Here is a 20,950-nt window from a genome sequence, read left to right on the forward strand (position 1 = left end):
TTAAACTTAATTTGTTACTCAAGCCACAAAACACAGAGTCAACTTTTCATAGTGATATAAGTGAACTAATGGAGGCAGTTTTAAAACGAGATATAAAATGTTTAATTAGTAGCATCAAAAACCGAACTCCTTTCACCACACACACACACACACACACACACACACACACACACACACACACACACACACACACACACACACACAGATAGTTTACAATCTGGGCAAATACAATTAAAGCTATAAAATGTTTTCTTAATTTAATTTAACTAACCCTTTAATAAACCAGTCTTTTTGCAGATACTTGCAGAGTTCAGATTCAGAGTAGCTTGATAGCTGCACTTTCACCTTTAGTCAAGTTACTTGTTTTGTTTTTTGTCAACTTCATTTGCAATGCATATTCTCCTGGGGTGTGTCCTGACTATAGTCAGAGTCTATGCACTAAACTGCATTTTAGTGTCTCTTTTGAATACAGATGGAGGGATGAGCTACACAAGGGTTACAACAATGGTGTGCAGGCAGAGAGTGGATATATTTCAGTTATAGCATTAAACTGTGACAAAAGTCACTCTAGAAGGGCAAAATGAATAAGAAAAGACACTTTCTGGAGCCTCCAGAGGTCAAAGACTACCTGGTCAAAGGAGAGAGATTTACAAAATGGTCAGAGGTGAGTGAATATTTCAATAAAATCTGTACAGTGAGTTTTTATTTTTCCTGATTTTTATTTTGTACTGATGATTAGTTTCATTTGAATCCCACCATAGTAACTTTAATAAGTGATATTGAATTTAATTAACTGTTCTGGAAAATGTAGGTAGTCGTAACGCATAAATTATATGATTTACTGTCAACATATCATCATCTAGCAGCTCGGTTTCAGAGGTTTAAACTCAATAAATGTGCAAAATGTGTGAACACTAATTCCCTTGTGTCCATCAAGGACTCCACAAAGACTGTTCCTGTCACCATGAAGATGGATCCGAAAGGATTTTATGTCTACTGGATCAACCAAAGCAAGGTAATCTATATCAAGAGTTTGAAAAAGAGAAGAAACATGCCCTTGCACAATATGTCAATAGGTGCGGGGAAGTGTTAAGTGGCTAATAGAAATGAAATGGCTTTTTGTGCATCAGACAAAAACAGCCTGACAGATTAAAAGATAGATCAAATAGAGGTAGTCATGTTTCAGTGACTCACATCCAGTGTGTGTGTGTAATGTGCATGTGATCAGGATCTGCCAAAGCTGTGGGATAGCTGAAAGCTGCATTGCACCTTGGTCCCAGCAGCTTGTGGAGATTATTGATTGGTGCTGATGTGGGCTCACCATCCTGCTGCACAGTGCAGCTGAACTGTGATGCACACTCCATGGAGAGGACTATCTGTCTTTTCTGTTTTATCTCTGTCTCTCTTTCTTTCTCATTGAGGCACCTTCTGGTTTTCACCATATCACAAAACCAGTGAGGCATACATCGAATGTGTGTATCTGGGCTCATGCTGTTGTTGACTTTAAAGCGCTCATGTGAATGTCCCTTCCAACATGATGTTTCAAGACATTGCAGTGAAATATTCTTCACACAAACAGTAAACAGTAAAAAAAAGTAAATCACATAGTTTTTGCACTTTGCCAAAGGATGACTTGTATCTAAATCCATATTTGGACAGGCGCCTACATGTTGAATTCAGTATCGAAGATGATTCTCTGTTTCTTGTTTCTAGGAAACAACGTTCCTGGATGTTGCTTCTATCAGAGATACCAGAACAGGGAAATATGCAAAACTTCCCAAAGTAAGTACAGTATCATTCTTTAATGTAGTAACCTACAGTCTGATCCAGTTAAGTTAAAGTGGTGACTTTGTTATGTAAGAATCTCTGCAAGCGGCATGCAAATAGGGTGTCAAGCCCTTAGTTTGCCCATTAGTATGAGAGGCATATTTGCATTGCAAAAATGGCAATGGACACATGTACCCAGACTATTCTCCCACTACAGAACCACACAGATGCACACATACATAAACAAACATAAACACGTCACACTGAGTCATGATCTGAGATTTCTGCAAGTGAGTGTCTGCGTTTGTTTGTTTGAGTCGAAATCTGACAGTTATAGTCCTTTTCCGCTTCCTTGCTGGCCTCTGCAGAGAGTTGCAGTATGCTGCAGCCATCGTCATCCCTCACTGAGGGTTCAGAGGTGAAATCTGAAATCTGTTCCCTTCAGGGAGAGCGCCGAGCTCTGCATCATCCCTTACTGGGGTGCTGCTGGAAGCACATCTTCCTCTTGGGCCCCTGAGGAGTTTTGGGAAAGCGGCTCCAGTGCTGACGTTAGCTCTGCACATTTGAACGTAGCATACAAATGATGGATTGTAAAGTGGCAGATACAGGAAGGTAGTACCTAAACCACTGGCCAGCTTGCTGCTGTTTATGTTGTATATGAACGTGCATGTGTGCGTGTATGTAAGAGAGTGTGCATGTGCCTCAGATGTGCATATGTTTGCATGTCGTGGTCAGCATATTTGCCTGTGTTGAACAAGCTCCCAGAAGAACAGAGGCATGATTTAAATTCTTTAAGCAAATAGAGGGTGAACCAATAAAAAAATGACCCATTAAAGAGCTTAAAAATCATATTTTGAACCAAAAAGATCTAATTGGGTTCTTCTTCTGCCTTTCACAGCACCCCAAGGTTCGCAACGTGTTCAACCTGGACTTCCCAGACAGCAACCATCTTGCCAAAACATTTACCATTGTCTCAGGTCCAGACACCGTGAATCTGACCTATCACAACTTCTTTGCCTCTAAGGAGAAAGTGACACAGGTAATAAACCGCTGTATACACTGGCTCTGTGTGTCATTGGCACCGTGTCCTTCTTCTAGCTGTTTACAATCCTCCCTTTCAGATCCCCTTGATTGTTCAAACATAGCCACAGGCCATTAGCCATTAGTCAATGAGCTTTTGCTACCCACCAATAACGTGCCCTCTCTCTCCCTTTTAGTCTTTATTAGACTTTGTGACTCCAATATCCGGATTTAATCAACTGTAATGAAATCACAATTGTGCTTTGATCAAACACAACGTGCACTACTCTCATTTCCTAAAGTAATATCATATTAATGCCCTCTAGTGGCGAGTTTGTGTCCATTTAAAATCTGGTTTTAATGGTTTTAGGGCTAATGACATTTCAAGCACAATTCATGTTGTCATTGAAATTAAATATCACTGTTTGTGTCTGTAATTCAATGCGCAACAGAACTGGGCAAATGACATTCTTGCAATTGCCTACAACGCTGCAAGAAACAATGCGTGTAGACAGGTCTTCCTGGAGAAAATGTAAGTGAACATCATGTCACCTGACAGGTCAGCTTGTATTGTTTCTGAGTGTGAAACACAGTGTTGGACTGTAAGCCTTTGTGTTCAATCTTAGATACATGCGCCTTTCTCTTCACACCAACAAGGACGGCAAGATCCCAGTGAAAAAGTAGGTTACAGAGCAACCATCTGAAGGTGTAGGATGAAACACACACACACACACACACACACACACACACACACACACACACACACACACACACACACACACACACACACACACACACACACACACTAACAAATGGTTAGTTTATACAGTAGATTTCCATATTTCCTACTCAACGTTTGACTGTGTTTTTTTTCAGCATTTACAAGATGTTCCCTGCGGATAAGAAGAGGGTGGAAAGTGCCTTAGCATCAGCACACCTCCCAAAAGGAAAGGTTAGATAATATATACATTTTGGTGGATTGATTGTCAACTCTAAGTCCATCTATCCATCAAGACTTTTTACTGAAGATTTTGTCACCCCTCCCCATAATGTCCTTTTGTTATCCTTGACTGTTATTTCAATGTATAATAAGACACCCAAACTCCTGTGTAAATGCAGTAAAATAAGGTCAAATGTATGTGTGTTTTGGCTTTGCAGTAGCAAGCAGGTTTTGATCATTCAATGACATATGTTTTTTTTTATATTTTAGTATGATACCATAAAGCCTGATGTCTTCACTGAGACTGCCTTCAAGGCCTTTTTGTCAAATCTCTGCCCTCGGCCTGAGATTTATGAGATCTTCACTTCTTAGTGAGTCGTCCTCTTCTGTGCTTCACTGATTATCTTGTGATATGCCTGAATAATCCTCGATTCACCCTTTACATCCTGCAGTTTTTACAAATACACATCTACCATAGCTCAAATTACATATTATTCTTATATTTAATTCTATCTTGCATTTATTTCCACAAATATCCTGATCATATTTCTCTTTGTGGTAAAACCTTTCATATTCTAAAATTCTCAGTTAATTCTGTGTCTAGTAGCCAGAAGCATGCTTCTTTACATATTCTAATTTGGTAGCACAAAGCCAGACACACCTGATGTAAATTATATTATGCCGGCCTTATGCTTGAGCCTCCAGTTTGTGCATTATAGTAGCTACCTGGCTCAGGCTCAGGTAGCAGATAGTAAGCCAGGAGGAATATTACGTGGAGCACTGATGTGATTGTCACGCCTCACTTTGCCCTCCAGCTCCAACAAACCCACCATGACAAAGGAGAATTTCACCAAGTTCCTCAACGAGAAACAGAGGGACTCTCGACTCAACGAGGAGCTGTTTCCACGTCTGCGGCAGGACCAGATCAAGGCTCTGATTGACAAATATGAACCCTGCTCCTCTAATTTAAACAGAAGTGAGATTATTTGCTGAATACGGGATGGATAATGCTTTTGTACTTTAAAAACTCTAACACATCTCTCTTGATCATCTGCAGGTCTGATTTCTCCAGAAGGCCTCTTGTTCTTCCTGATGGGGCCGGAGACATCAGTTGTCATGCAGGACAGACTGGCCAAGTGTGACGACATGAGCCAACCCATACCCCATTACTTCGTCAAGTCCTCCCACAACACATACCTGACAGGTCGCATACACACCACTTTGATTTTAGCTCATAAATTCTCATATTAACTCACCATCTGAGGATTATTTATATTAACTCACCATCTGAGGATTATTTATAGGGGACTTTTCTGAGTATTTCTGTCTGTTACCCTGCAGCTGGTCAGTTCTCTGGCGTGTCCTCTCCCGAGATGTACCGTCAGTGTCTGCTGTCTGGTTGCCGCTGCCTGGAGCTGGACTGTTGGAAGGGCAAACCTCCAGATGAAGAGCCCATCATTACCCACGGGTTCACCATGACGACTGAGATCCTCTTCAAGGTGTTTTGGCACATCTTCAGTGGGGTCTCATACACTCATTTTCACTGGTCACTCAACATTTTACATTTTAGTTTCCCTTTGATACATTAACCATCTGGATCTCACACAATCTAAACTGGGGTCTCAAACTCAAACTGGCTTTGGGTCCTACAAGAAGTGCAATTTTCATACTTAACAAAACAGACGAACAACAAAAAAAATCCCCAAAACCTGCTCTCTTCTTATCAACCATAAATCTGTGGGCACCTTTGACTTTTGACAGTATTTTGCATCAAATAAAATTTTAGTTGTACATGAAGTTGTAGTTTAAATTGATCTGAAATAACTAGAACTTTTTTTTTAATATTGCAAACTGGTTTATATATATATATGTAAATCAATACAAATAAATTGTTTGGATATGAATAGATAATGTTTTCTTGATGGATACGAGCAAAATCCACATTACATTTTTGCAGTAAGATTTGTGTTCAGATTTTTATCAGAAGCACTTTTGTCATTGACACTTTATTTTTATCTGACCCTCCTCTCATTGCATGCATAACCTCCTTAAAAATGTAGTATACAGTATAGACCAGCTAGCTAATATGGCCCGTTTTTTACCTACTTGGGTAGTCCTTGGGAGTCTTCAGACCAACTTTAGATTCATGTGGACTTCCTCCCATCATATACACATATTTTGAAGACGGCGGTACAAATACAAATCATGCTTTAAATAACATATAAATGTTATTGTATATTTTGTTGACAGTTATACATGAAGGCAATGATCGGTATAAATGACAAATAACAACTGAATCCACAAAATGAAGCAGTATAGATTATTTATCACAGCATTTGTTGTAAGTCCAACCCACTTCCGGTGAGTATCGTAAGTCTTGGACCTTTTCTAGTAAATGGCCAACCTCCAGATTCCTGTAAGCACAGTTTACATTGTTTCAATATGACATCTTCATTTACACACTTGCCAGACGACCAAAAGAGTGTAGCAATGTGTCACGGATATTATTAAAAGCCTATACATTTATTGATCATGCCCAAGTGCACATTAAAGAGCAAAAGAGAGTGAAGGTTTAAAAGTACACGGTAATACACAGCACACACACACACACACACACACACACACACACACACACACACACACACACACACAGGCAGGCGCTGCTTTCATCCTCTCACACTCAACACTTCCATTTAAGGGCAGACGGAGCTCCACAGTCCCCGGGACCCGGACACAACATCTCAGTTCAGTTTACTGTCAGCCTCTAGATGTGATTTGCGGAGATGTGAGTTTGGAGCTGACTTCAAGGCCTCTGCATAGAAGCAATAGTTCTGCCATTTTCGTCATGTTGTCTCCCTTTGTGTTTTCAAAGATTAGCTGTGATTGCCTCAGTCTATTGGTCTCAGGCTTTTATGTGATTTTCATGATTTTATTCTATTTGTACCCATATTTTTTAATCCTAATTGAATTCAATAAAAGTGTAGTTAAATGCATAAAAAACAAACATACCTGTCTCTGTTTGATGTGTGATAGGATGTGATTGAGGCCATTGCTGAAAGTGCCTTCAAGACCTCACAGTATCCCATAATCCTTTCATTCGAGAACCACGTTGACTCGTAAGACCAGAGTTTTTCCATGATCTCATGCCATGTAATGTTATTAACACAATGTAGTTATGTTCTGATGTCATTATAAATAATGGAATATAGATGGAACATATTGATGATATAATTGAAGATTTTGTTGTGGTAGCAACAGCAGACTGTAACAGGTGTTACTCTGTTTTATTCCAGGGTGAAACAGCAGGAGAAGATGGCAAACTACTGCAAAACCATATTTGGTGATGCCCTGCTAACAGAGCCGCTGGACAAATACCCTGTGAGTACACTGCTGCAACACAGCTCAAAATAATAGAGTTAGATAAAGTTTATATATTGGGGCTAGTTAAACAGAACACTTTGTATGATAAATTAGATAAAATATCATGTTACTGTTCTGTTGTTATACTGTGAGGTTCAGCTGAGTTCTGCAGTCTAACCACATTAACATGAAGGCAATAAATGGCGAAGTTCAAGTTTCATGTTTGCACTCTTTCTTATCTCTGCTAGACATGACCCTCATAGGCTCCTGTACCCATCCAACTGATTCATATCAACAGCCAACGTCTGTTCACCTCCTCTCAGCTGTGTGTGTTGTGCGGAGGAGTGTGTTTGTATTCCTGAGGCAAAGAGCGGACATGTTAAACCATCCAAATATTATCAGGGCCGTGGCCAGGATTTTAGACAAACTAGTTATGATTCAAAATTCTCCCTACCCAAGTTTGGTAGGGAGAATTTTTAAAATGTTATCTTCTGACTCGATGATGTTAACGCACTTTTAAGGCAAGACACTGCAGGCAAATGTTGTTTTATCATGCAAGAGTCAATTTTGGGCTGTTTTGCTTCCATGTCTTCTTTCAGACTAGGGGAAAGAAAAACTAATTTAGGTGTTTACAGTTTTACAACACTGCCTATTCGCCTTAAAGCACCCTCTACACTGTATACACACTGAAATATAATTCTACAGGAGAAATTCATTTAGGATTTTTGGTGTACAATAACGTTGCCTAAATCGTTACCTGTAAAGATAATGAGTCTAAATTCAGAATTTACCTTAATAAACTACCATGTGTATAATTGTAGAATGTAAATGCCTTGTCTGGTTGTTTCACAGGGAAACAGCTAACCTGGCTCTGTCTAAAGTTTAAAAAGTCAGCCTACCAACACCTTGTTCATTTTATTTGTTTAATCTGAACACAAACTGTACAGGAATCTTGTAGCTGTGAGGTTGCCAGGCAACCAGCAAACCAGACTCCAGGAAGTCACTTTGCCCGACCACGAAATGAGCTCTCACATGGGCAAACTTCATTACCTTCAGATGAAGCCAGACTAGCTTTTTCCAGTCTTTGTGCTGACCTAAGCTAAGCTAAACTAAGCTAAGCTAAGTTGTTGCTGGCTGTAGCTTCATTTATGAGTTGTATCAATGGATCCTTACTGTTTAACATTTCAAACTGTTTATTTAAAATCCCCACATTCCCAAAGACAATTGCATTTTGACTTTGGTGTCCTCAATGTTTACAGTAGTTACAGCCCTGAACAAGTATTGTTTTGTCACTGTTTACCGCAGGATAGTTTTAAGTTTTTTTTTTTCTGTAACATCCAGCTGAAGCCAGGCCAGCAGATCCCCAGCCCATCTGAGCTCATGGGCAAGATCCTCATCAAGAACAAGAAGGGTAGTCATGAAAAGCCAACCCAGACTAAGAAAGCCGTCACAGCAGCCACTGAGCAGACCACAACCACAACCACAGCTGCACCTGCCCCAGACCCAAACACCCCTGCACAGGATCCTGCCAACCCAACCCCCAGCCCCCAGGAGAACCAAGGTTGACTAGATGAACCTCAAGCCAAATCAGATTACGTTCCAAAACCAGGCCTGTATCACTGACATTATGTTTACATGTTTAACCAGAGGGGGAAGCAGCTGTGGAGGACAACGAGGAGCAAGAGGAGACAGATGAACAGGATGAGGAGAAAATGAAGACATCAGATGAGGTAGAGTATTCGGTGGTCATGACACTTTTATTGCTTCACATCATGCGTGTCCTGCTAAAACATCTCAAATGTCACTTAACTTCCTGTCAATCCCCCACAGGGCACAGCTGGACAAGAAGTAACAGCGTATGAGGCAATGTCATCCCTGGTCAACTACATCCAGCCCAACAAATTCATTTCTTTTGACAATGCCAGGAGTATGTCTTCATATATTTAAGCCTAACTCAAAATAGATTTTGAAGAGCATAAAAACACACAGGTAACAAAATCAAAGTCAGTGCGAGTTGTGCAATTCTTCCTCCCCTTCTTTTATTCTCTCACAGAGAAAAACAAGAGTTACGTCATCTCATCTTTTGTGGAGACCAAAGGGGAGGCAATGATTGCCAAGACTGCCATTGAATTCGTCGAGTATCCTTTAAGAGTGCTGCAGATGTTGCTCCAAAATAAGGCTACCGGTGTTATATGGGCTGATTATCATTATGTTGTTTCTTTATGCTGTCATAAGAGTATCCTGGTGCACATACAAATACAAAGATATAAAACTATGCCTCCTAAACCATCTTTCTCAGATACAATAAGAGGCAGATGAGCAGGATTTACCCCAAAGGAACAAGAATGGACTCATCCAATTACAGCCCTCAGCCTTTTTGGAACGTGGGCTGCCAGATGGTGGCGCTCAACTACCAGACGATGGGTAGAAATAGACACACAATGTCCTGATAACCACTTAAAATATCATAAATGTGTTGCACTACATGAAAACTCACTGTCTATTTTAAATCTCCACTTCACTCTGACATATCCTGTTATATTTTTAAACCTGAGCTTCTGTCTCTCACCACAACAGGTCAGTGTTGCACCTCTTTGTGCTGCACAGGCCTCTGCTGTGCTTTGCATCCCAAAGGCTCGCTGCTCCTCTTTGTGCTGAAGAGAGGGGGCATGAATGGGTCTGTTTGTGTCTATTTTCAGATTTCCCCATGCAGCTGAACATGGCTCTGTTTGAATTCAATGGCAGAACGGGCTACCTGCTCAAGCACGATGTTCTGCGTCGCAGTGACAAGAAGTTTGACCCTTTCTGTGACAGGATTGACACCGTTGTGGCAAGCACATTGACCATAAAGGCAGGTTCATGGCCTTGTTATTATTATGCATCCCTGTGGCGTGTTTGGCATAGGGATTGTAGTATCTGTGCCAACTAAATACAAAAAGAAAACAGTTTAAAAAAGTGAAAAAAGCTGATGCACAAACAATGCATTGACAACTGTTTTGGCTCTTCTAAATTGAGCAATAAATTAGCCTCAATAGCCTTGGAAAGTCAGTCTGTGTATAGCCATGTTTGCTTGGTTTTCCCTCTGGTTTAGATGCAGAGGCCGTAATAATACAAGCGTCATGCTGAGAGTGATACATGGTTCCTGGTATTCAGCAGACTCCTCATGAGTGAAAATCTGAGCTCTATTTATATCCACTGTGTCCTGAACATTGGTCCACACAACAGGACACATCCACACCCATACTGTTGTTAACCTCTTCATACGTGTATGTCCTTTACCTGTCTCACTAGATCTATTCGGGACAGTTTCTGTCAGAGAAGAATGTGAAAACTGGAGTCGAGGTGGAGGTGATTGGACTGCCAGGAGACCCCAAGAAGAAATATCGCACCAAGTGGTCCACCACACCAAACGCCATTAACCCAGTGTGGAATGAGGAGCCTTTTGTTTTTGAGAAGGTGTGTGTCAGTCAGAAGAGAAACATGTTCAAATTGTATTATTATTAAACCTTTATTTAACCGGGTTTGTGTGAGCTCAGCCATTTTGACCCTATACTGCTGCTGCGGCTGCTTTTGCTCTTGATATATTTGTTGTTGTTATGATGGATAGATCCTGCTCCCAGAAATGGCCTCTCTAAGAATTGTAGTCCACGAAGAGAACGGTAAATTCTTAGGACACAGGATCATCCCACTTGATGCCATCCAATCAGGTCAGTGAAACTGAGAAAAAAAATTCTTCATGTTCATGCTTCATCTAATCTACATAATTTAAAATACCACTGAGTCATCCAAGGCCAGAATGTTTGCTAATGTGTTTTAGCCAGTTTCTGGATCAGGGGAGCTGCTTTAAGGTTTGCCTTATGCCCTGCAGGTTTCCATCACATCTGCCTGCGCAGTGAGAGCAACATGCCGCTCACTCTGCCTGCTCTCTTTGTGTACATCGAGGTCAAGGACTACATCCCTGCTGCCTTTGCAGGTGCTTGGCTTTTTCACTTTGTGTATTTGCAAAAGAAAAACCCTCTCCTACAACTGAATTCATGTTATTAGAGTGAAAGTCAGGGACAAGACCTATTTAGTTTAGTTGAGTTTCTATTTGGTTTAAGTATGAATTATTCCTGCATTTGGCACTAACACATTTGGTTCTACCTCAGATTTCACAGATGCCTTATTTAACCCAACAAAGGGCACAGAGAAGACCACAAAGACTCCAAAGGAGGTAATCACTAAAGGAAACTTAACTTCTATCTATCCATCATCTATTTAAACTGGCATAACAGTAATGTCCACAGCTCTCTTAAACCCTTAACAACACAAATTAACTTCCTGGAAGATGACCGGCTTTGTTAGATTGTGATGTCTTATCATTTTCTGTCCACACAGTCATCCTCCGATTACATTTCTCCCTATGAGTTGCCTCTTGTGGCCCAAACCCCCATGGACAAAGCCAAGGAAAATGAAGCCCCTGCTGCAGGTAAGTTTGTGAAAGGGACATCGTTCAGACTTCATTTTTCAAAGCTATGGCTCTTGCAGTAGGTCTGTAGTGTTGAATTAAGAGGCTGTATTTGATCACTGAACTTTCCACTTCCCATAGAAGCGGCAGCAACCGAACCTACACCACCAGTTGAAACCAAAGACGAAACATCTCAGTCTCCACCAGAAGCAAATGCAGAAGAAGCTAAAGAAGAGGCTGAGAACAAAACTGACACTCCACAACCTGAAGCAGAACCTCCTGAAGCTCTTTCCGCCACTCCTGCTGAAGATACAGCCCCAGATGCAGGAAGCACCACATCTGAAACCCTTCCTGAAGCCATAATTCACCCTGAAGAGGCAGCTACTGAACAGGCAACCCCTGAGAAGGAAGTGGTTTCAGAGGCAGAAGCAGCTCCTGAATCCAAAGAGGAGCCAGTTAATGACTCCACTACAAACCCTGAGCCTGCCTCAGATGATAAACCAGGCACAGAAGCCGTCAGCGCTGCTGAAGAGCCCGCCGCTGCGGTTGTTCCCTGTCTAGCAAGTACATCGCCTGAATCTGCAGGACCAGATGACTCATCTCAGCCGCCGACATGCAGCGAGGGTACGTGCTTCATGTGCTGTACTCATCACAGTTTCCATTCTGTCAGTACGCTGCAGGTAAAGATCCCTGTGCAGTGGCGGAATGTAACTAAATCTATTATTTGAGGTACCTTTTCATGCCCTTCCGTCCAGTAAAAACCACATATCTCCATATTTGGTCGATTTGACTTATGATCAAAAGGATTGTTCCTTTATGAGTTCAGAAAATTCTACTACTACTTAAGCTAAATAAAGTATTTAAACCCCTCTTAGATTAACTGGAAAATGAGCTTTACTTTATTTACTCCATAACATCATATATCATGGGACAGGCACAATACCTGTGATACTTACAATAGATTTTGCTGATAATACTTAAAGATTTTGAATGCAGGACTGTTATAGTGGAGGATTTTCAGTATGGTATTGATTTGTTTATTAAGTAAAATATCTGAATACTACTTCCACCACTATCCCTGAGAGGGAAATTACAGACCAATTCAGACTTTTTTGTTGTTGGATAGACAAGTTTAATTTATTATAAATGCATATCCACTGCAGAAACAAGCAGGAGGATTGTTACAACAAAGCCCTGTGTGTTTCTGCTGCAGAGCCTTCAACTGTGACTACTGAAGAACTGACACAGCATAAGAACTATCTAAAGGTCATCAAGCGTCAGGAGAAAGAGATGAAGGAAACAGAAAAGAAGTATCAGAAAAAAGGAGAGGATCTGATTCAGAAATACTCTGACTCCTTCAAGGCCCTCAAGAAGAAGACCTCGGTGAAGAAAAAAGAGTGAGGGGACTTATTTGTTTCCCGTTTGTGGTCACAGTGCTTTTGGGAGTCAGTTTCTAACTGAAATATGGTAGGAGAAAAAATGTTTGACAAAAGACAGTTAGATAGTGATGGCAGAGGAGGGGTGTCATGTCATAATTTCCGAGAAGTTAGGTCCATCTGTCTAATTGTTTATGTTTAGACATTCAGCAAAGACTGTTCTGTTTCCTACAAAGTAGCAGTGAATTCTACAGCATATTAATATTGACCCACTAATTAAGTTGTTGTTGTTTTGGTCAGTATCATTAATGAGATCATACACAGAGAATACTCCTCGGCTAATGTGTTTTTCTATCTGAAGCAGAATATTAGAATGAAGAGAACAGTTAAATGAATATGTGCCGCAGTGCTTTTTGTGCATAGGCCTCCACACTAAGCTTTCAGTTATTCAAGGTCAAATGAGCAGCACTGTGTAGGATTTCCAGCAACCACTCAGTTTTATATTCATTTCTTAGTTAGTCGATAAACTCTATTCCCCTTGCATACGTCCTGTTATTTTGTTATGTTTTCTCAAGCGGAGGGGGAAACACCCCTGACTCCAGTGTGAAGATGGACCGGGTGAAGGATCAGAAGGAAAAAATGCAGGTTGAGCTGCACACTTTGTGGACAGAGCAGTGTGATCAGCTGAAGAAGAAGAAAGAGCAGTGCGCTACAGAGGTTGGTAAAATACAGATTTATGTTAAAAACTCCACTGAAAGTTGTCTCATTCAAAATTTAAAATGGGAAAGAAACATTTACTCAAATGCTATATTTAAAGCTGCACATAAATATTTTTTTATTAACAAATGGCTATTTGTAAAGTGAAAGGCCTCCCTTGTGACAAATCCTACAGACTCTGCAGTTCCTCTCAGCCATACAGAGTGTTTTAGCGTCTTTCAGCTCATTGTTTTAGTCTGCAACTTTACCGTTTCGGCTCAGTGTTCAATGAAAAAGTCTAAACACTGTACACTACCTGCAAAGAACATTTTGTAGATGATACTGAAACAGACACTGAGAGGATTTTTACTTGTAACTGTCACCCCTTAAAGTCTGAACTAAATGGTTCATCAATTATTTTGCCATCTTGTCAGAAGTAGGTTCATGCGTAGCAAAAGAGGGGCCTTTATGTTTGATTTTATTATCAGAAAACTATCGCTATTGTCAAATGAACCTTCTTGCAAGAATAAATTGCCAGCATACTTTTTCATAGTCTGAAGACAATTCTCTTTATTCTCCTATCCTGAATATTTTTCACAAGCACAGTCAAGAACAGTGTCTATTTTTACATTTCATTCATATATGAAGATTTTTGAACGGGTACCTGGAAGTCTAGATATGCTGCTTGTCCTGTTGTAACCACCACTCTCCTCATACCCACCTCTTCGCCGTCTTTATTACATCTAATGATTCATCCCAAAAATAGGATTCATTTCCATGGTTCAGTATGTATTCACATCTGTCATGGAGAACCTAATTTTACCTCTCTGCGTTATGTGCCTGGGATCACGGGCGAGCAGCCAGGGCTTTAGAGGATCTATTGATTATACACCAGTTGCAGGTGCCCAGGGGTGCTTTTAGCATAAGCTCTGAATCTGTATGAGACTGAGGGGTCAATCAGGTAATTTTCCAAGGGTTGCCACCTCATTAGACAAAGTGTAGACTGTATTGTAGAAGGGCTGTGGAGTGAGATGAGAGTTAACATCACACATGCAGGTCTTGGGCCAAGTGCTCTAATCAAACCTAAAGCCTGAGTTCATGCAAATTAACAACAGAGGACTGAACTTTAGTTTGGCTTAAAGAGGAGAGACGTTAATCACACGCAGATGGGCATTGTTATTTAGAGCTACTCAAGTCTAATTTTCTAGCTTTATCCTGACTGTGATCGTGTCACTTCCTTCTTCTATTGTGACAGAGGCTGGCCAAACTGTTGGAGATGGCCACAGAGAGACACGCCAGTGAACTGAAGACCCTGGAGAGGTGTGAGCACACATACAACACATTTGGGACATGCTGTACACACAGAGAGTGCACAGGGCTTTGCTGAGTGTGTCCAATCTGTGCCTTGAGATTTCAGTGTGACACTGTGTGTGTGTGTGTGTGTGTGTGTGTGTGTGTGTCATCAGAGGTGGAACATTTGACATTTTGCAAAGACAATACCTCAAATAATAAATGAATCACCTCAATGTGCGGGTCTTCCAATGTCCTTGGCTGGCTTATGGTGTTCAGGGTGTGTGTGTATGTTTGTGTATGTGTTATCCCAAGTCCCCAGCTGGCAGATGGTTATCTCAGGATAACCATTATCCAACAGGTGTTTAAACAGCAGTGGGGAAGCGAAGGCAGCCCTGGTCATCTGCCTTTTCCACACAGACACTATAACATCACATTTAAGCCTTCCTTTCACTGAAAAGGTCACATCAGAGACACACAGCCTGCAACTCTTGTATTAAAGAAAAAGCTTGTTTATAGGGAGACTTTTGGTTTTTATATGTTAAATCAAACAGGAGTCCTTACTTTCTGCCTTTGCTTTGTTTTGCAGTGAAACCAAAGAAAATAAGAAGAAAACAGTCTCCAAACGTTCATCCTCAGAGAAAGCAAAGTGAGTTCACAGCATGACCTTCAGTTATTTTATGTTTCCATTCAATACCATTCCTCTCACCACGGTGACAGCTTATATGAGAAATATGAGAAAACAAAATGAGGAGAAGCTTCTTCCTCTGACACGTGGCATTGCACATGAAGCCTGACTTGATATGATGAATTTTTAACATTATGTACTAGAGGTCTAATTGAAAATTATAATTATCTTCTCTTAGGCTGAAAAAGGCAATGAGCACAGAGCTGTTGGACGAGACTAGTCAGTCTGATGGTGCAGTAAGTAGCCTTTTAAACTCGTTGAAAGTAGCAGACTTTTTGAGCATGTACAGTTAAAACAGTTAAGCAGTTGTTTGACATTTTGGGAAATGTGCTTATTCGCTGTAGTGCAGAGAGTTAGATGAGAAGATATCAATCCTCTCATCTAACTCTCTGCAAGAAGGCATATAAGCGTGCATGTCAAACAATTAGTTTAAAGGAAATAGCAATTCACATGGAAATTCATACCTGATTTTCAAGTCTGAAGCTACACACTCATATACATCAGTAAATTTACCATATTGACATGAATCTAAAACAGTAATAACATTACAGCTCACACACAGTGTAACTATGGTTACGAGGAATCAGCAAGTATCTAAAGATCTGAACAAAACATGGAAAAAATATCACCTTAGGCATGTTACAGTGCTTTCCTTTCATGCACCTGCACACATCTCCACATACACCCACATATTTGCTTGCACACCCACGCGGACACACATGAACACACATTGTTGAAATGTAAGTACACATGAACATGCACACCCACCATTCATCCACATACACACATACACCCTTTTACCCACTTAGTAAAGTGCAGTGGGTCCTGACCATAGGCCAGGCTTGTCCATTACTCAGAAGCTGTTTACAGGGAGCAGGCTAATCCACGTGTGGTCGATGACTCACTGAGCTCTGCTCTTGTTCCTCTGTTGGCTCATCAAGATTCAGACCTGTTGTATCTAGGTTAAAGACCCCGCCATTTCACTCCTCTCCTATCGACTCCGGCTGGCTGGTAGCAAACCCCCCTCATCCTTCCACACATTAGGGTCGCATTGCAGCTCATTTTTATCTACTTAATCAGCAGTTGCCCATTAATTACGGCATCTATTTATAACCCAATCACCTTTTTAATCAGCACAGTCTCAGTATTGAATGGCTGGGTGCAATAAGGGCTGTGTAACCGAATTGGACAAGTCCAACCTGTTGTGACTTAAATGTATTGATTCTCTTGCTCAGGTTGCATCCCGTGGGTGCATTCCTCTCCAGATATACACACTCACACACTCACAGGGAGGAACATGAGCAGACGAACAGCTCATACACATGCAAACAGTCTTTATCTCTCACTTGATACCACATGCACACACACAAACAAACTCAAACCACAGATCGATCATGTTTTTCAATGGAAACATGTTGTATTGTACTTATTGTGTTGTTACAGTCTTCAGATTACAGCTCACAGCAAGAGGCACTGATGAAGAAACAGGCTGCTACATTGGAGGAAATCAAGACCCTGACTAATCAGGTACACATGCTGACACGCTATCACTCCGACGTTTCCATAGAATAAACTATGGATCAAAGGAACTAAACCAGGAACTAAAAGTTCCTTTTGCACATTCCTGTTTGCTTTTCCAACGCATATGAAGGTCCGCTTAGACTAGGCAAATTATATTGATGGCAGGTTTACCAATCTGCAATGTTAAGGTGGTGGTTGGTACATCATAGTAACATCACCCTAACCAAGGACGTTTTGGCCACCTGGAACTATAGCATAGTAACTAAATGGAGCTCCTGGTTTCTGCAGTCAAAAAGTAGATTCAGTGCCAGGGTTTCTTAAAAGGTTCTTGGTCCCCTGGGAAAAGTTCCTGTGTTGGAAACAGCCTCACTCCTCTAACATCAACCATAACCACTATGTCTTAGCCCAACCCTTGACTTAAACTTAACCAAAAATGTAATGGCTTATACCTTGTGGTCATAAGCATTTTGTCCCATTTTACCCCAATAATAGGGACTAACTTCCCAAATGGTCCCCGGACTGTGATAAATATGTGATTAATACACATATCTACAATCCAAAGAATGCCGACATCAAATTCACCATTTTTTGAATGCATTATCAAATGTGCCCATCTGTCCATTTAGTGATTATACATAATATTGATGCATGACACATCCAGTTTAGCCGACTCAAAAAGTACAGACCAATCTTCCACCGCTGTAAATGATGTCAGAGCACTTTTATAACAATGCTTTGCTTTGAATTGGTGAAATCTTGGCAGCTGACATTGAGAAAAGAGGTGTTGAATAGTTCAGACATTGACGCGTGAATGCAAGATGGATGTTTTTATGTCTCACCAGTAGTATTAGCTTATGAAAACAGTTTTTGATATTAAGAGAAGCAGTGGGAAGTGCTTATAGATTAAGGGACAAATGAGGATAACTTATTTTTTCAATATGCAAGCTAATCTTTACTGCATGTATTTATCATTGATTGAGTATTGTACCATTTTCCCTAATACAGGCACAATGTTACATCATTAAATATCCTTAAGATAGCTCAACATCTCTCTTATTCAAAATCAGTCTATGCCACTGGTTTCAAGGTAGTTCCCAAGCTAGAGTTTAGCAGTGATCTTTACTTTCACCGGAGCCAATACGTAAATCCATTCTCTAAAGATTATGATAAGCACCTGGCAGAGAAAATTAACTATAAACGTGTGTCAATCAGTGTGTACTTTCAACAAGCCTATAACCTTTAACTAACTTTTGGCCCTGTGTCTGCAGCTCAATCAGGAGGCCCTGAAGGAGCACGAGCAGAAATTGCGGTCTCTGCCAGCAGAGGTGGAGGGAGGCTGTCAATGTCTGTGTCGGAGCTCACTTTCCTGAACTGGTCGATCAGGCTGGAGACAAGAAGGTGGAGGGAGTAGGATTCTATGGAGATGTCTTCCTGGGTTAGATGTGATCCCTGGCCCTTCAGTGTAACCCTGTCCTAACTTTTCCCCACTCTTATATCTTCTTTAGACCTGTTACATAACCTACAATCTGAGCATAACTATGGAACAGTAGAAGAGTTTTCAATTAGGGAAGCTCTGTGTGATATTTCAATTTAGAGGTGCTATTCATAGAGAGAGTTATTTTGATAGTTTTAAACAATAATGATGTTTTCATGGATGTCCTGTAGAGCAAAAAGTTAGGTAATTCAGACATAATTTTCATTTTCGCTTTTACTTTTTATTTATCTTCCTTTTGACTAATGAAAAATACTCTAATACAGTGACAAATCTCTTCCAGATAAAAGCCCATCACCAAAAGCCTTAGTTTGGTACTCACAGTCCCCTTTCTGTCCTCTTAATGAGTTCAAAAATGGGAATAAATGTAGCACAAAAAATGTAGCAGCAAGAAGGGTTATCAGAGTGTGCAGGCTGAATCGAGACGATGACTCCATCTGTCACGCATGTTGTGTGATACTCAATGAAGCCACAGCAAAGCATTCACTCTGAGACTTAAGTGGGTTGTTAAGAACATTTTGCAGAAAAAAGCTACTCTTTCTATAACTGGAACAAGTGTCCTCTAGAGCCATGATGATGGAAATAGACCAATATTCCTTTTGCAGTAAGTTTTTTTTTGTCATTTTGTGATGAATAGGGCTTAATAAACAGTAATTTTCACCATCTATGTGGGTGTTTTCCTTTATTTTTCAAGGGAGGTTTTACTGAATGTGCTTTCAATCCAGTCTTTAATCTGGTTTTCACTTTAGGAATAAGATGTTTGCATGGAACATGGAGAAATACGGTTATTTATAGGACTGTTTACATGATTCTAACAGAATCTAGATCACCTGCATCAGAGTAGATGTATCTGTTTTGACTTCACCACATCCGTAAGTCATTCTGGGATATATCTGACATTTCTGATCCATGTGTCTGAAATCAGGATATGATATTGAGCACAATAATTAGTATACACCAAAAGCCTGTTCACAGAAGGATACTAATCTACATGTAATGCTCACTATGACAAATGCTCTCTTTCAGAAATGGCTTGCTCACACAGTTACCCACATTCACACCTGCAAAGCTGCCCTGTATAACCACTGACTAAGCTAAAGAAGGTATGGGAAGCCGCTCTTCCTGCAGGTCTAGAGATCAAACGGACAACCTTTTGTTTACAAACACGTTGCCCTAACCTGAGTTAGAAAAACCTGAATGGAGAGAACTATATTGCAAAGACACTTTTTATGATTGGTTGGGGTGAAAAAGTTGGTGTAAAGCAATTTGATGTGGCTCCTTACTGGAGAATTAGTGCCAGCCACTGTTTATCTCAATTCACCCAACGATCTTATGGAAATTCAGTTAAAATGAACTTCTGTGGATAGAAATTTGAATAATGGCTCCCACCATCTTTTCTGGTTGTGACCCCTATAACACCAACCAACATCTGCTTAAGAGTCAAGTTGACTGTTGCAGAATTTAGTTTAATCTTACATCCTACACATGACACATCCCCTCCTGACCCTTCAGTTACAGCAAGTAGGTATGTGTGTATATTTAAAAAGTACAATGACAAAACTGAATACAAGAGAAGAGTCCACTGGTTCAATGAGCAGTAGGAATGAGTAAAAAGCCGTTGGTACATTGTGCTCTCTCTGTGCATTGCGTCAAACCTCTACATTGGCCAGTGTAATTTGGCTCATAATGGTATGACTGATTCATAATACCACATAATTGCAGTGTCTTTTCTCTCAAACTATTACAAGATCAGCGATGGATCAAGTGCTCTTTTCAAAACAGAGCCATAATGAAGGCACATGGACTGGAGAGAATGCAGGTAATTTGGAGAAATCTTCCAACTTAATTTCAGCTCCATATATAGGGCATTAATTACAGAGACTGGCAGAAATCTTGTTTCTTCAAGTGTTTACACACACGTGCATGCATTTATTAATGAACACAGCTCTTCCGTGACTCACCATCCAGAGCAATCTGTCTGTTTTTCTTGTTTCCTTTTCGGTGCGACACCCTTCTTCTGAATCAAATGACATGACTGACATTTAAAAGAGGAGGATCTGGACATACCACGTCTGGGAGACACAGCTTGTGCCTGAGAGTCCTGCCACGTCATGCACAACACAGATGAACTGTGAGTTTTAGAGTGTGAAACCAGTCAGCCCTGAATCACTTGGCTGATAATCTTACATAAGATCAAGAAAACTCCGGCAACCCTGTCTCATACCAGCTTGAGAGGGATGGCCTGAGCAGGATCTTCAACCACCAGGCAGGACAGACACTGGACGGAAGCTAGAAGAGATAGGAGGAAGGAAGTGTTTCCAATCACACACACACATAAAATTACAGACCAGGC

General features: G+C 40.6%; 1 protein-coding gene across 1 annotated transcript; it reads left to right on the forward strand.

Annotated features, from left to right (window-relative positions):
• Positions 1-469: 469 nt before the first annotated feature.
• plcb2 (phospholipase C, beta 2) lies at positions 470-19,262 on the forward strand. Its single transcript, XM_051387936.1, is given in 33 exon segments — positions 470-664; positions 938-1,015; positions 1,714-1,782; positions 2,666-2,806; positions 3,240-3,319; positions 3,414-3,467; positions 3,664-3,739; positions 3,998-4,098; positions 4,543-4,703; positions 4,785-4,931; positions 5,069-5,226; positions 6,761-6,843; positions 7,021-7,105; positions 8,429-8,648; positions 8,735-8,817; positions 8,918-9,014; positions 9,141-9,225; positions 9,387-9,511; positions 9,787-9,938; positions 10,379-10,543; positions 10,695-10,794; positions 10,956-11,060; positions 11,236-11,300; positions 11,465-11,555; positions 11,676-12,158; positions 12,748-12,931; positions 13,486-13,627; positions 14,862-14,926; positions 15,486-15,545; positions 15,763-15,820; positions 17,028-17,111; positions 18,374-18,433; positions 18,435-19,262. Coding segments are annotated over 33 exon segments (3,852 nt in total). The 5' UTR covers positions 470-580; the 3' UTR covers positions 18,546-19,262.
• The last annotated feature ends 1,688 nt before the right edge of the window (positions 19,263-20,950 follow it).

The sequence above is a fragment of the Dicentrarchus labrax genome, unplaced genomic scaffold (genome assembly GCF_905237075.1).
Source record: "Dicentrarchus labrax unplaced genomic scaffold, dlabrax2021, whole genome shotgun sequence".
NCBI classification, from domain to species: Eukaryota; Metazoa; Chordata; class Actinopteri; family Moronidae; genus Dicentrarchus; species Dicentrarchus labrax.